The sequence below is a fragment of the Corapipo altera genome, unplaced genomic scaffold (assembly GCF_003945725.1).
Source record: "Corapipo altera isolate COAL_440 unplaced genomic scaffold, ASM394572v1 60, whole genome shotgun sequence".
In the NCBI taxonomy this organism is placed as follows: domain Eukaryota; kingdom Metazoa; phylum Chordata; class Aves; order Passeriformes; family Pipridae; genus Corapipo; species Corapipo altera.
The window spans coordinates 3067361-3084900 of NW_020884912.1; the positions used below are offsets into that span (position 1 = coordinate 3067361).

Genomic DNA, 17540 nt, shown 5'->3' on the forward strand with positions numbered 1-17540 from the left:
TCTGTTTGGTGGTGTTGGGAGCTAACCAGTATCACAAGGTTTAGGAAACAGCTACTGAAATTAAATCTCTACGGTTTTCAATCATTCATTTCTGGCCTGATCAAAATGTATTACATTGCTATAGTAATATATACCTGTCATGAAAAACAATAAAACTAATGCCCCCCGCACAGTAAAGTTTCTAAATCCAATACATAGAAAGCTTCTTAATGGTATTACTTATACACAGAAATTTTCTTAATGGTGCCTGTAAACAGTTTGTAGCATAATAGGTTATAGTGGGATCAGTTGTATATATATTGTTGACATAAATATTTAGGTCAAGGGGAAATTAATTAGTTTAATATGAGATTTTTCAAAACACAAGTGAAATTAAAGGCATAGGTTGAGCATGAACTGTTAATGACTACAATGATTATTATGTGGTGACACATTCACAGTGAAACAAAGATGACTAACCTATTTTTCAGAAAGACAGCAATGCACAGAGTTGGACTTTCTTACTTTAACAGCCTTTTTATCTTTTACCTGCCCTTCTACATCCAACTGGACTAGCTAAGTGACTCTGTATGCTGTAAATCAGTGTTGTAAAGCACACAAGTGACTCATTACTTAAATATTTAATTTAAAACATTTTATATTTTCATAAGCCAAATAAAGACCTTATTTTCCTTTGTCTAGGGACATAAAGTATCTTCATTCCTATTGACAGGATCTCTTTCTTGCCACTGTAAATGAAAGCAGAAATTAATCATTAATAGCTGCTAGTGTCAATCAGCCAAGTAGAGGTCTGTGTTTATAATAAAATTGATTAATACATCATTAACCAATAGTACTTTCCTAGGCATTTGTCCAATGATAATCTAAACAGTGATTTTTATTTTTTTTTTTTTAAACTGCAATAACATCAGAAAAGGTAGCACACATAAAAGATAAAAGGGAAACAGGTTTGGAATTGGCTTGGGATTATCTGAGATAGCAGAGCCAAACTTATTAGTACCCTGCTAGCATACTGCATCTCCTGTTTTTATCCATGACTTTGAGTACTACTGCGTTTGCATTTTGTAGCGTTATCTTTATATTGCACTACTGAATTACTCACTGACATACAAAGTCACATGAGAAGGAAGCCAAGCAGTCAGTGCTAATGTCTTTTTTTACAAAATACAAACTGCACTGTGTCCCTGGTTCTCCATGACATGCTACTAAATTTTATGGGAGCCACGTGCTGCTCTTGAAAAGTCAGTTTTGTCTCTCCTATATGACTGATTTATCAGTGGAATTACAGAAGGTTATCAGAAGCACACGTTATTATGTGAATTTATCAAAAGAGGTGGAAAATAGAAAGCAATGGAAGGCCAATTTTATGCAGCGTGGAGGTCCATATTTACACGACATTATAACGTATGATGTAACATTCAAAAAGTAAGTGAAGTTTTCATGTGGGTTTCATTTGCTTTAAGCTAACAGAAGATGTACTTTAAAAAAAAAAAAGACACTTGTCTGATAATATCTTCACAGTGATTCAGAAGCAGAGTGTCCTTTCAGCTTGGTAATGCACCATCCCTTGTTCCTGTTGTAATAGGAAATAACTGATGTTTAGGGAAGGAGTTACAAGTTTGGACATTTCAGCTTTTCTAAGATATCATCTCCTCCTTCTTGACAAGCATGAATAGTTCCAGATGCAGAGTAGGGCTGTGTTAATGGAAAGGACAATTTACTTATACATTCATATAACCTTTTCATTATGAAAATCAGCAGACCTAGAAGAGCTTGGCCCCATTTCCTGGCCAAAACAGCATTGCTCTGCTGTTTACATTCTACCTGAGAGAAGAATGCAAATGTTGTCGCTATTAATGTTCACAGTTTAATTCCTTGTTGAAGTCAGACGGCAAAAATATAACACTCTGGGGTAAAAAAGTTATAAAGCTGTTTGGCAGCAGAGGGGAATTCAGCCTTTCATTTTAGCATGGTAGGACAACAGACAGGTCTGTCTCCAAACAGAGCAAACACTGTCTTTGTAATCATGAACACCCATCTCCAAATGACAGCAAGGAAAAGGCTTATGGGGCTGAAAATAGTATAAGGAGCAGCTGAACTTGGAAATCTGAGTTCAAATATGTCCTACCTCTCTGTTTTCTTATCCTGCTAGAGAATGAGAGTACTTCAGAGGTGTCATGCTTTTGTCTGCAAAGGTATACAGAAACTGCAAGACAATTATGAAGAAAATAACCAATTGCAGTTGCTTGCTCCATACGTAGCAGAAATCCAGGAATTTTTGAGATTATGTTAGTGATTTTTTTAGGATATATTCTGGATTCTAGTCATAACTTTGATTTGTTGCATAACCTCAGAGCAGCTGTGCCTGCCCTAATTATTCTTCCACCACCTTGATTAGTAGCTGTGTTAAGATCAATGTTTTTGTCTGAAAAAGGGTTGCAAGTTTTTAAATAGCATCAAACACATGCTCTGTACTGTCACTGAGCATGGCATTTCTGGGGCACTACACAATAAATAATAACTAGTCCCAAATAATATTATCACAGGTATGTTACTCTTTAATTGAGAAACGACAGTGAGATGACAATGAGACAAAGATTGTTCAGTTTAGGGACTATGGGAAAATTAGATAATACACCTTGAGAAGCCTTATCAAGGGTTCTGGTATATGGATGAGGTATAGTTATTATGATCACTATGCATGGTTAGAGGCAAGGCAAAAATATGCAGCTATCTGTCACAAAGTGAGAAAGCAAGTAGGAATCAGTCTGTGCAATATTTTTCCTTGTATCAGAGCTATAAAGGTGCCTAAATGCCAATTCAAGGTCACAAGCTGGATATGGTAGTTAGATTCTGTGTTCTTCACTCAACCAAGTATCCCTGATTACAGAGGTGGTGGATGCCCCATCCCTGAAAACATTCATGGTCAGGTTGGACAGGGCTCTGAGTAACCTGATCTAGCTGGAGCTGCCCTTGATCGTTGCAGAGGACTTGGTCTAGATGAGTTGTACAGGTCCCTTCAACCCAAAGTATCCTATGATTCTGTGACTGCAGAGGCAGATCAAGCTTTGCACCCCATTTCTACTCTCCTCAGCCAGGACCTGAGCTGAGAATGGCACTCAACTTGCTGCTGGCACTTTCGGCCACAGAGACAAGTCTGTATCTCCAACCTGCTGCCTAGGCTCGAAAGCAAGAGCCTAACCCAGTGGCTTCACTGGGACCACTAATGTAAGGGTGAAAGGATCGAATCCAACCACAGCAACCCAGCAGACACAGCACTTGTACCTCCAAAGAATAATTTGTCACTTAATCACTTTCTTTTAGAAAGACTGTCTACCAAGGGGGAGGGGAGCCTTGTGCACAAGCAGGCTTTTGGTCTCGGTGAAGCTCAGAGGGCTTTGCTAGTGCATTCATTTAAAGGATCGAGCAGCAACTAATTAATGACTCTAAATTGTATCAGTCATGGTTTGGAGGCTTGTTTTAATGTGTGAAGACAAGCTGTTAAGCTGGAGTGATGAACTGATGTTTTTTTTGTGACAGGACAAAGAAGTCCCCACCTCCCTCCTGATGCTGATTTTTTTGTCAGCCTCCTAGGTCTGCACTCCTTCAATTGTTACAGATACTGTCAATGTCCTACTTTCAGGTTGTTGTACAGAATAATGCAAAGCTGTAAAAACCACAGAACAGTTTACCCCATCAATTTCTGAATGGATCTGGTGCTAATTTTATCAGCTTGGTTTTAAAATCAATGCATGCAGAACACAATGTCTCTCACCTTTCCCTCCACAGACGGAATTGCGCAAAATGTATTCACGTAGGTATAAAGTTGTTGGTATTGGCTTTGGTGCTGCAGAGGCACTGTTCTAAACAGATGGATTTGAACACGGCCTGTGCAGCCAACTCCAGCTTATTTGGTATTCACAAACCGCAGCAGCATATTAGGCATTAATTATATATGACTAATTGTATTAATTATAGTGAATGAGAATTGTATTAGGTTTAAGAACTATTTAAAGGGAACTAGAAATTAAAGCAGCAGGATGTAGTATCTGGCTGTCATGGACTTGCTCTGCACGGCCTTGGGCAGCATGGTTTACCATTCATCTCTAGATTTTCAAAAGACAAGGTGAAGTTAATGGTATGTACCTTCTCTGTAAAGCCAAAGAGATTCCGTTATAAACAGAAATAACAATTGTAATTTCAAATATTCCAGCATTACAGTTTTAAAATCATAAAATCATAGAACAGTTTGGGTTGGAAGGGACCAATCATCTAGTTCCAACCCCCTGCCGTGGGCACGGACACCTTCCACTAGACCAGGTTCCTCGATGCCCCATCCAACCTGGCTTTGAACACTGCCAGGGACAGGACATCCACAACTTCTCTGGACAACCTGTTCCAATGCCTCACCACCCTCACAGTAAAGAATATAAAAATTCTTTTTATAAAGCTAAATAGTTCTGACTACTTAGTCCATAAAAGGAGGAAAATCCTACCAAAAACTTCCTTAAAAATAGGTTAGAAGCTACAAGTAAATATATATATATATATGAAAAAATATTTTTAAGAGTATTTCCAAGTAAGCTGAAATTCCATAAAGACCTGAGCTGATACCTGGTCTGGAATAAGACATTTGGAAGGCCCTCTGAGAGTGACATTTTGAGTGATAGGTTCAGACACTGGGAGAGGGCAAACCTAATAATCCAAGTGGGAAACTCAGAGAACGAAAAAATTCATTAGATAGTCATCTCACTGACTTCACCTCTTCCTCCACCTTGCCAGCTGCAAAATGGGAATAATCCCAACAGCTCACTTGGAGTGGATTTGTTAATCTTCATAAGACACTTCATTGATGTGAAGCAGTACAGACAAAGTTTGCCAAATGTGGATGGACAGCTGGGCATTTTGTCAATTCAGCAAATGACTTGGTCCCCTCTTCTCCTCAGAGGCCCTGGTCCTGCAGTAGGCCTAAACAGGAATTATTCCCAGCTAGCAAGGTCTGTAGCCAAAAGGGCAGAACACCTCCCAGAAAGCTATTTCTGCTGTCATGGAACTGCACACAAAAAGCATAGAAAAGTGAGTGGAAAAATAGTCCATTTGAAGAAAAAGTGTTGTGCTGAAAGAACTTGTTACAGTTTATACCTGCATTTCCTCACACTGTGACACAGACTCATTTCTTAACACACAAGTTTTGTAATACCAACCTTTACCCCCTGCAGCGCTAAGGCTGGGCACAGAGTGGCTGGAGAGCAGCCAGGCAGAAAGGGACCTGGGAGTTTGGATTGACAGGAAGCTGAACATGAGCCAGCAGTGTGCCCAAGTGGCCAAAAAGGCCAATGACATCCTGGCCTGGATCAGGAACAGTGTGGCCAACAGGTCCAGGGAAGTGATTCTTCCCCTGTACTCAGCGCTAGTGAGGCCTCACCTTGAGTATTGTGTCCAGTTCTGGGCCCCTCAGTTCAGGAAGGATATTGAGGTGCTGGAGCAGGTCCAGAGAAGAGCAACAAGGCTGGTGAAGGGTCTGGAGCACAAGTCCTATGAGGAGAGGCTGAGGGAGCTGGGCTTGTTCAGCCTGGAGAAGAGGAGGCTCAGGGGAGACCTCATCACTCTCTACAACTCCCTGAAAGGAGGTTGTAGCCAGGTGGGGGTTGGTCTCTTCTCCCAGGCAACTATCAGTAAGACAAGAGGGCATGGTCTTAAGCTCTGCCAGGGGAGGCTTAGGTTGGATATTTGGAAGAAATTCTTTACAGAGGCGGTAATCGGGCATTGGAATGGGCTGCCCAGGGAGGTGGTGGATTCTCTGTCTCTGGAGGTTTTTAAGATGAGACTGGATGTGGCACTTAGTGCCATGGTCTAGCAACCACAGCGGTAGTCAATCATGGGTTGGACTTGATGATCTCAGAGGTCTTTTGCAACCCAGATGATTCTATGATTCTATTCTATGGTTCTATGATTCTATTCTATGATCCTTCCATTCTTCCGATCAGTCCCCAACACTGAACTGTATCCACAACAGCAGATCAAGCACCCAGGCCCACCATCTGGCCATAGGGCCTACTGGCACAGAATGCCAGTGGCCCTGTTATTGATTTCATAATCACCCAAAAGAGGGTGGTTTCAAGCAATTTGCTTAGTGGGAATCATGTCTGCTGTGTGCTAACTTCCTAACGGTGCCACAGAAAGGATCTAGAAAAATACAAGTTGATCTAAGCCAGAAACCATGCTTGGGATGTTTCTAACAATTTAACAGGATAGAAAGTCAATCTTCCAAGACCAGGAACACTCTTGTTTCTTCTTAATCTGCTTTTTATGCCAGTTCTGACTTTCACTGTCTTTCTGATTACCTTCCTTCTTGAGATGGAGAGCTTGTCACAGTTCCCCAGCTGTAAGGCTTCTTTTCATAACAGAAACTTCCATAAGGTATCATAACTAGCACCACTGAAAAGGAATGTTGAAATGTAAAATCTAGCAATTTAGCACTGGGAAAATAAAGAAGTCCGTCAAGCACCATTTCCATTTCCAACAGTCTCTGCCTTCTCAAAGTCTGAAAAGTGGGTCTCAGCTTTTCCAGGTTTGGCTGAAACACCATGTAAAACTTACTTGCACAAGTGACAATGCCTGTTCTCGTTGCCTGAATGGAATATGATAATCACTGCAAAAGCCTTTAGTCTGTAAGATGTGATTAACTGCAAAAGGCAGAGTTATTAAAACAGATTGGAGCACACTTTGAAAGGGTTATCTAGAATCTGTATATACACCACTTCCATGTCTGGAGGAGGAGGCCTCCAGTTCCCTAGGAAACATTTGCTTACATGTATATCCTTTTGTAAGAACAGAAATTGTTTTCCTCTGCTCATTCATTTTTCTTTTGGTCCTGTTTATTAATCTGTAGTTACTTTACTTTGATCTGATGAAAAAGGTGCATTTCTGGCAGTCAGCAGACCTGGTTTCTATTTACATTCTGCTATTAGAGTGATCTCGCATCAGTTGCTGTCGACAATGACTCAAATCAGGGAATTGCTCTGCCTGAAAAGTAATCTAGTAAAACCCTCACATGTTTAGTTTTCAGCTAAATCCATGATCGCATTAACCAGGTGGCTGCACACATGCTCCCCATGTACCCATATTCAGGGAAGGCAGGAACAAGCAGTTGAGAACAAGAGTAAGAAGTGTCAGCACTGCTTGTCAGCAGCCCTGCCTCATCCCTCAGGAACTGCTTCTGGATCTGCAGTTATTCATTTTAAAGTAAAGAGATGGTGCACGCCAAGGTTCACGGTGAAAAGTCACTAGCTGGAGCACTCCCAAGTGCAAAGTAGATTAGAAAAGGCAGTGTATATGCAGGACACAAGTGTTAGCTTGTACTAGGATACTGCTGTGAGACCGGTGACAAGTCTGGTGACTTCAAGTGTTGCTGGCTGGGGACACCTGATGGAAATTTTTTCTTTCCATGCTGAACATGATGACTGCAGAAGTGACCAGCACAGGCACATGAGCCTGAGCAGACTGAGCAAGAGGCACCTGGGTGCAGCAGGGCTGCACCAGCCGTTCCCCCCAGCCTCCAGCCCCAGGAAAGGCTGCTCTAGGAAGAGCTATGCTGTCTCACCCCCATTTGAGCTGTGCTGGTGCATTACATGGGGCAAATTGTCCTATTGTTCTGGGCTTCGCATATGTCATATCTGAAACATGAGCTTTCCACTGGCATCACAAAAGAGCTCTGAGGCTTTCCTCTGCCCAACAGGAGTAAGTAGCAAAGGCATTAAGTGCATCTTCTCTTTGGCACAGCAGCATGTTTTAATAACCCCTGCCCCAGCAAACTCTTCAATCCTGAAGAGAACAATGCAATGCATTTAACATTCTTCTTGATTAATATTTATGGCTACAAGCCACCCATTGTTTTTACTACATAGCTGCTAATCAATAAAGACTCCAAAAAACAGCAGGACAAGCCAGGGTAAACTGCAGAAGCCTTGGTTCTTCAAAAACTAGGGAAAATGGCATGAAGTTTTCCCCTTCACCTACATTTCTGCAGTTTGTTTTAAAAGCAGAACTCTTACATGGGTTTATAAATCTACACCTAAGTGTCTCACTGTGCTGACACAGGTTTGGAAATGTTTACCTTAGCATTTGTGTAGCCTCATTAGCGTGGAATGTTTATACTAACTCTTGCATTTGCACTTACCTATACAGTTACATATTGTGCACTGAATCCCACTGCATCTCCAACACCGTCTCACAGTAATTGCTCCCCTAGGTGCTGTTTTCCAAAGATTTCTATGTTTTAGCCTGTGAGAGGGAAGTAGGCCTTGTTTTATGATGAAATTGATGGGAAAGGATATACCATGAAATTTGGCCCTATTTTAATTCAGTGCCTAATTGATTAGCTGGAGACAGTGATCCAGAAATCTGAGCAAGGGTATACTACATTTACTCACCAGGACAAGACAAACATTAAACTATAATTGCTGGAGACCTGCAGACTGAAGCTTCCTTGTCTTGTACTTTTCTCCTCTTGAGCCTAAGAAAATCATGTGTATTAAAACCGATAAAAAAAATTTTATGTGTATATAAACATCAGTACATCTTTAAAGTATGATAGCTGCGATGGAAGTACTAGAAGTTGCTAACATGTTACATTTCTGTGATGAAGTAAATGCTATACCCACTCTGTGAATTTTTATATATAGGAAAAATATACAGTTCACAAGATTGTATGATTTGAGGGGAATGTGCATTGTAAGTGACAATGATTTCCCATCCCATCATGGATTTGTGCCTCAGATTTGTGTACTTTCGTAGTGCCTGGAAAATGAGTGAGCACTGACAGGAGTAGAATCCAACATCCTTATGTGTGCTCTGCCGTAAAAAAGGAAAAGCAACACAGAAAATGCTCTAGCCTTTTTACACATCAATCACAGAGGCAATCAAGCTTTCCTCAGAGCCTAGAATTTACAATTGCTTCATATTATCTTCTGCTTCAAACCTGAGTGAGATTTTCTTAAGCATCAGAGGGGCTGGACTAACAAGATCCTTACTAGATTTCTGATACTCTGACACTCAGGGGAGAAAAGAACAGTGGGTAAGCAGAAAGACTTGACAGCTCCTGGTAGATGGGAGCAAGGATCGGATAAGCCTGGGGAAGTCACTGGAGGGAGCTCAGGACAGGGAAGGCAAAAACATTCCAGGACACCAGTGAGGAGGTACGATTTGGATCTCCAGGCTGTGCTGGAGAAAGGAGGAGAGAAAGGATCCAGGAGAAAGAGAAAATTCAGGAGAAAGGATCTCCAGGCTGTGCTCAGTGGGGATGTCCAATGCTCCTGTTTTGTTATGCCACTGAACATACTCGCATCCTTTGACAACAAAAACAGCTGATTCCTCAGGACGCATCCCTCCAATAGGTGTTAGTTTGGTCCTTGCTATAACATAATACCTTCAATGGCATAGTGTTAAACCTTCTTCTTCCTCTCCCTCCATCACAATCCCCACCCCCAAGCACAAAACCCCATGTATTTCACTCTGATATGCTGAACTTAAAAGGCAGGCTAGAAACCAGGCAAAGGTGATGGTTATTACACCCCCTCAAAACAGACGTGTGGGGAAAAACCACAGACAGCTGAGATCACATCCTTTTACGTCTTTATTTGCCAGTTAAGATCCTTTTATTCCATCAATGCAAATACGCAGAACAGCAGGAAACCATGTTTTAAGCAGCACATACCAGTTGGCTGAGAATAAACTAACTACATTCCCCAAGCAATGTAAAAGTAACAATGCACATCATCTTCCAAAAGAAGAAACAAACAGATATTGCAGCCGAGAGGCACAGCAGGCAGCTTCCGTACAAAGTAGTTTGGCTATTTAAAATGCTAGAACCAGTCCTTGCCCATTTCTCCAACCCCATCCCCAAAAGTCCTACTATAATTTAACCACTTTTTTTTTTTTTTTTGCTATCTACATAATATATAAAATATAAACTCTGTTTACTTATAACACTTACTTTTCTTGATAAATAGCTCTTTAAAATATCTACTGTACATATGTCCATGCGTTGACATTATATATATATAGCATTTATATATATGTATGTATGTCTGAAAAAAACAATAAATATATACTTAATATCGACACAGCAACAAACTGAACATACTCTCATCTTCAAAATCAAATAAAAGCAAACCAGTGGGAGAGGAACAGTGCGTGTTGCTTGTGAAGGACAGCGCAGCAGGGAGTTTGGATTCCTGCCCTGGCTAGGCATTCAGTTGTGGTGTTCACATATCCTGTACTGGACCTGTGTTAGAAGCTACTTCAAGTTGTAGGTTAGCCACCCTGTACGCCACGTGTAACACAGACTGAGCGTGAGCTCAGTGGGAAACAAGGGAGACTCGCCTCCCGGTTTGCAATGGAATGAGAAACAGAGGGGAGAGACGTGAGTCTGAAGGCTAGTATAAAAAGGAAAGGAAATAATGGACTGCACATAGCTGGAAAGTCATAAATAACCATGGTAAACAAGTCAACAGAGTTAAGTGCTTTTAAAGACGATGGCTGGCACTGCTGCAAAAAGTATCTTGATTATCTGTAGCCAGCTCCATGTAATGAACCAGTTTTCCCACTGCCACAAGAAGACACAAATGAAACCCAGATGGCCAAATTCAGATGTTAGAAATGGGGTCACTGTAAGACACTGTGAAGCTACAGGTTCAGAGCTGAACCTGCCAAGGGCAGCTGAATTCACTGAATGTTCTTAAACCAAATAGACGGAATTTTTTAAGGTGTGAACTTAAATAAAAGCCCAACAAAAATCGATCAAAAAAAACCCCCCCAAAAAAACAAAGCCAAACCCCAAACTGAACCCCAAACAGTTAATTTCACACATGCCAAAACATAATAAAAGACAGATTTTTAAAACCTTTAATTTCAAAACATCATTCTTTAAAAATAGAACTTAATCCCCCCCCCCAAAAAAAATTTAAAAAATTTTATAAAACATGTTTTGTGTTGTCCTCAATTTTGGATTGACCATAGGCATTCTGTTTATTCATTTAACTCAAAATGCTGAATAAAAGCTATTTCAGTTTGACCTATGTTGATACCCTTCATTTCCCAACCCCAAGGCCTCAATCTGGCAGCTTCAAGAAAGTCATTACTTGTCTGGTCTCTGGCTTCATACACTCATTAAGTCATGAGGTTTTGACATCAGTTCATGAATGCAGCATTATGTTTAGTCCCATTTACTTAAAATTTCTTCTTTTCATGAGCAAATGGAAGTGGGCAGTTAAGGGAAATTATTTTTATTGGACAGACTCCACCCAGTAGCTCAAGAGAGAGGAAATTTTAAAGCAGATAAGACTGCCAAATACTATTCAGTCATACTTCATCTCTAAAATTTACAAACTTTGCTCCCCACAAGTAACAACTTCAACAACAACAAAAAGAAACTGCTGTCCTGAATAATCCTGCCATTTCACAACTAGCTCTAGATACCCAAAGAGCACTGCAGAGGTCAAAAGTCCAGTGTTAAGTTTCATACGTACTTAACGGTACATCACTGGGCCACTGGAACACCACACCAGTGCTGAGTATCTGCACAAAGCCAAAACTCTGCTGCGTACTTTTAAACCCTTGTAAATACAGAACTTCATAATGTGTGATATTTTATATTGAAGGCCTTAGATAAAAGTCAAATACAAAAATTCCCAGCAACAAGAAATTCTGTCACCACTAGTTTCTAAATCTCTGCAAAGGCAAAATCAAGTTACTATGTTTACTTTTACCCATTAAGTCAAATATGCCTTTTCTTTTTTTCTTGGTAGCTCAATGAGTAATTTTAAATTGTCTGGGTCTTTTCCACATTTGTATGGACACAGAAACAAACAAGGCAACAGAGAAATTGAGTTGTCCTTGTGCTGTGACCACACACAGCAGAAAAGCCTCCTTTTTTGAATGGCTGAACTTCCAGGACAGCTGTTCACTTGTACAGTCACTTTTTTTGAAAACTATTGCAAAGGAGGGAACACTAAGTACAAAGTGGGTAGTGCCTCTGATTGCCCGATGCTGGCTGGGCAGGAATTTCTCATGCTTTCAGCCAAAGCAAAGGATGAACTCCACAGCAGCCCATCCTGAGCCTAAACTCATCTATGCACGCCCCGATTCTCTGCCACACTGGCTGGCATGGGTAAGTATCATCTCTACTTGGTATTTTCTAACTACACAGCTAAAGTACTACTAATTTAACACATGCACGATACTAGATATAGGAAATCCCAAGCTCCTGAAGAGTTCTTATGCTTCCATGTAGGGCTTCACTGAGATCAGCACTGATGATGTGCATGTATCTAGGAGGGGTATGAGACGGATGCTGCTTCCCCAAGGGCAGGGTCCCTTCTTGGGCTCCCAAACACAGAGGTGGAGCAAGGCTGCTGCTGTCACCCTCAGGAGGTACAGCCCTCACCCTCCATGTGACCAGTATATTCTCCCTGTTGGCACAGAGGTACCAGCCTGCAGACACACCTTCCTGTTGCTCCCTGCTGCAGTCACCACTCTCCCCTTTGGGCACATTTAAGGTTGTTTGGGCACATTTAAGTTGTGCCCTGCAGTCACACAGAGTAGGGTTGCTCTACCCCTGATGTGAACACCAACACAATTCCCATGGGAAATAAGACACCGTCTCTCAACTGACTGTCACAGTGCTGGAACAGAGCCCTGCAGAGCCACAAAGCGTTTCACCTGGGCTCACCCTTTGACTCTTTTTGTCTTTGGCAATAGACCATAATGTTCAGGATCCTATGTGCACAGGTTAAAGGCAAGGAAAGAGCCTCTCCGACAGCAGCCCTGGTAAAGACGAGTGAACATACCTAGTGTATAAAAAAGTTCATTTGGGGGCTACTGTGAATTCCAGCAGTAGCCACAGTTTGGCTCTTCAGCCTGCACCAATTTAGCAGCAGTCGTCTCAAAACTTGTGGCACAGCATTAAAGAACAGCTTTAGAAGTGCAATTCCAAATACATGTTTTCTGGGGTGGTACCGCTTTTGAGTTCAATCCAGTACATCTCTGTATCTCCTGCCCAAATTCTTAAATCCAGCATGAACTCCAGAGGCTACTTAGGGCAAATTCAACTGTACCAAAAGAACAGAGGGCTGGATGCTGCCAAGAAAGATCCCAGACTTTAAAAGAATGATTTATCAGAATAACAATACACATTCAATAAATAAACTAATTCTTTCCTCCTTTAAGCCAGGTGGAAGTTTAGTATCTTTATACTTGACACTACAGCCCCTTCACTTCCTAGAGAATGGAATAACTGCTGTAAAATCCTGAATATATGCAGCTACTGCCGCCATTTCAGTTAGGTAACAACTTCACCTAAATCTAGCATAAGATCACTGTTGCCATCAGAAGAAGAGGTCCCACCCTGCCCCTGCTCATTCTGCCTGTCTCTCTGGGGCCAGCACTGCAGTCACACAATGAGCTGTATACAGGGTTCAACCCACTTGCAAGCCAGTACTAAAACCAGCATCAGATGGCTGTGTACCCAAAGCATTAGATTTTCTTCCTGCTAAGCAGCACTAGCTGCATCACTAAGTCTGCACAGAGGATGGATGATGCCTGTCAACCAAACCTTTGGATCCGGGACAGAAAGTCTGAGCTCAGTAGTTATATCCCTATACATTATGTCTCGCCTGAGGACTGTTCATTGCAGGCGCTGCTTCCAACTGGCATCACAAAACTCAGAAAGACAGAGAAAAGAAGAAAACATAGATAGGAAAAATGGTCAACATTTGTAAACCAAAATGAAGTGCAAAGACATGAACAGCAATTCCAGAACAATGGCTAAACCACTGAGAAGCAAGATTCACAAATGTTTTGGTCCATGTTTCGTTCCACTTTTGAATGGTGTTTAACTGTACATGGTTAATTATCCACCAGACTTGCATTCATGACTTGAACTAGACCACTATGTTCAGTAAATGGCTTTAGCTTTACTTTATGAAAACTCTCTTGATCCCCTTGGGTCTAATTCCATTTTTCAGGAGAGAGTTAGGTGATTTCTTGGTCAAATTCTCTCTTCTTGTTACTCCTTGTACTTTTGAGGGAAGGAACCGGATAGCATGGTATATCATGACAATTACAATGGGAAATTCCTCTTGGCAGAGATAGTACCTCAGGAATTCTCAAAGAAATCAATTTTTATGAAAAACAACCAAACTTGTCAAGAACTGCTTTCAAGAAGGAAAAATGAAAGCTTGCCTGAGGTCTTAGCAGAAACAGTCAGGCCCAGAGAGAGTTGCTGAAACCGGCAGAACAACATAGATAGAAACAATTGTCCCTTTGGGTGTGGTTTTGCAGTATTACATTATTCCTTCATCAGTCACACTGTTACACTTTGGGGACTATTTAATGAAAGGTCACACATGCACTCTTGAAAAATTAATCACACATGAATAATTTCACACTGGGAGTCACCTAAAAATTTAGAAGCCAAAATTCTATGCAAAGGAGGAGGACGGGCATTTCCAATGGACACTTCCTTCTATTTTAATCTTAGGATGAACTGAGTCAGCCTTTGGAGAGCTCTCTCTGTATTGACCACTGTGTCCTTGCTGATCAGGGCAAGACATATGACTTTCTGCTGGTTAAAGTCAGATGAGATAAACCACACTATTGACGCCCTCCTTTTCAAAACCACAAAGCTCTAAAACTGGGCATAGGACAGGCAAGAGCATAGAGCAATCAGAGTCATTTGTAGGAAAAACCCTAGAGAAGTCCTTAGTGCTCGTAAAAACAGCAAAACTGTAAGTGGTTTTAAAAAATCTAAATCACTCTGACAGTTCTCCTTCTAACCTATAAGGGCCACACTAATGGGATGGCCTTGAGAAAGAGGAGTCATATTTTCTCTTTTCATTTACTGTTCATCCAAATGCTTTCTTCTTTCCCCTCATCAAAGTTAACAAAACAAACCCTGAAAGGTTTTTCTCAAGTTTAATATAATTTAGTGCTATATGCTTGTGTTCTACTTTTTTACTGTCTGAAGACCTAGCACTGTAAACATATCAGCAGTGGAGCAGCTTTATGCAGAAAAACAGTATCCCTGTTTAGTGGGATAATTTATGTGCCTTTCACTATATTCATTCAAGAAGATATTCTCAAAAGAATATATTATTTCAAGACTGCAACTAAAATATTAAAAAGAAGAACGGGACAAACATATCAAAAGAGTTTGTTCACCCCTGCACTGATGACAGGGAATGATTACTACAGTACCACTAGCTGGCCACTTTAAGGAGATGAGGAGAGTGGGAGTCCTATGTCAATTTTTTTCCTTGGAAATGGACGGGAAATTTTCTCATCCCTTTTGTTTTTCAGTCACAATCAGCACTTGATGGGGGTGAGAGCTTCTGGGTTGAGGGATGTGAAATTACTTGGTCTGCATCTCTCAAGTGTGAGTTCACAAAGGTTTAAAAGAACACAGCTCATCTAAACATTGTATGGTTTCAGGTTGTGTTTCTATTGTTTTCCACCTAGAACCAAAATGCATGATGAATTCACTCAAAAGTCAGTCCCAGACACAGGAAACCTTCGTAAGACTAGCCTGAGTTTGGCTGTGTAATAAAACGCACTATCACTACTGCGTCGTGCCACGTGTCATCCATTAAAGGTTTTCCACAACCCATTCAATCAGCAAATATGTAACACTGAAGCTTACAGGGAGCTCATAGAAGACCCTCCCTCCCTCCCCAAATACTGGGGCATATGCACTGTGGTTGAGGACTGCTTTGTGTTAAAAGCCACACATTTTCCTACTTAATTGTGCTTTAAAAAAAAAACAAACCAAGCAAAAACCAACTAGCTAAACCAACAGACAGAAGCTCCTAACAGGTTGTATGAAAAGTGAGCTGCCAAGATTTTCCCTGTCATGCAACACTTTCACACCAAGTCCTGTTATTCTGTGTGTTGGTTAGAGGTGCAGTACTACAGCATGGTGGTGTCAGCTGTCATGGTAGGAACCATTCATGTCAGACACTACAGAAAATTTAACGACATGACAGTACCTTCACAGCCCTCTGGTAGGTAAGGAAAATCTAAAAGGATCTTCCCAACCTTTCACAGTAAACACAATTGGATAATCTAAAGCACCTGCAAGCAGGAGATGAGTCCGTGATATATCTTTCCAATCACCCAGCTAATACTGTTATTAAAACAGTTAAGTTATATCAGCTCTTACGTCTCCTATCTGTTTTGGGCATTTTGAAGGACCATATCGCTTTGGCATTTAGCTGCCAACAGATTTAATTGATCCAGACACTGTATTTCCTTCTCTTCAGCTGTTCCTAAGACACCCAAGCCCTTCACAGGGGCTGAATTACCATCTCCTTCGAGAGCTGTCTGGTTCCTATTCTTTCCTAGGAGCCAAGAGGAGCTAGCAGTACAGAGACATCCTGCTCTTCCGCATGGCTTCGCTGATTAAGTATGCTGGGCTGAGTTCTGGCTCCTCAGTCATGATTGAAATGTTCTGCCACTCCCCCAGCTGGTTTGACTTTTTAATGGTGTCCACCACGCACAGGGCATACAGGCAGTCATCAAAAGTGGCAGCCATCGTAAGGGGCCTCCCGTCCCAGGTCCTCCTGTCGTCCTGGTCCTCAAATGCTTGCCGGACAGCTTGGACCATCTTAATGGTGCCCCGGAGGTAGGGCGATGGGATGTCACTGAAGGCTTTCTCTGGAAGTAAGGAGTTGCTGACTGGCGTGGAGTCCTTTAGCAGGAGCTCCCGCTGAGGAGAGCTGTTGCTCTGTCCGTAGAGGTCAGTGCCTATTACAATCAGCCGTCCTGCCGAACCCACCACAATAATGTCTTGTTTGAACTCCCCCGGGATGTTGAAGTTGAGCGTCACCGTGCAGCACACGCCTCCTTCCAGGACCATCTGAAAGGTACAGAAGTCATCGCTGGTGATCTGCCGTATCCCCTTGATGTGGTCCGTCTGCTTCACGAAGGTCTTGAGCAACCCATGCACTTTCACGGCCTTCTGGCTGGTGAGGAAGGTCAGGAGGTCGATGATGTAGGTGCCAACCGAGTGCAAGCCCCCACCTCCCATCAGGTCATCACAGCTCCAGTTGTACTTCTTCCCTAGCAGGCTTCCACTGTGAACCTGCACCTCGCACACCAGCAGCTCCCCTACGTAACCCTCCTGGATCAGCTGTTTCATCTTCACAAAAGCAGGCAGGAAGCGTAAAACGTTCCCCATGATGCTCATGAGCTTTGGGTAGTAATGAGCCGCAGTCATCATCCTAAAGGCATCCAGGGGAGTCGCCGTTCGGTCACAGATGACATTTTTTCCAATGCCTGAAAAACAGTTGGGAAAAAAAAAACCATCAACAAAAATATACTGACTGAGTAAACTGAAAGCCTCGAGGCTATTCTTAAAGACTAAGCCAAGGAGAAAGATCCTTGAAAGAAGAAAACATTTCAATATGGTGTTAAAGGCACAAAGACCCATTCTGGCGTGCTTCCAAAATGCATGTTAAGTGTTTCTTGAGCACCACAGTGAAAAT

General features: G+C 41.8%; 1 protein-coding gene across 1 annotated transcript in view; it reads right to left on the reverse strand.

Moving 5' to 3' along the window:
* Nucleotides 1-9616: 9616 nt before the first annotated feature.
* Nucleotides 9617-17540, reverse strand: part of GFOD1 (glucose-fructose oxidoreductase domain containing 1) — a 73259-nt gene continuing 65335 nt past the window's right edge. The window contains exon 2 of the mRNA XM_027654144.1: nucleotides 9617-17331. Within this exon, the coding sequence (XP_027509945.1) occupies nucleotides 16412-17331 (920 nt within the window). The 3' untranslated portion in view covers nucleotides 9617-16411. The remainder of the gene's footprint in view (nucleotides 17332-17540) is intronic.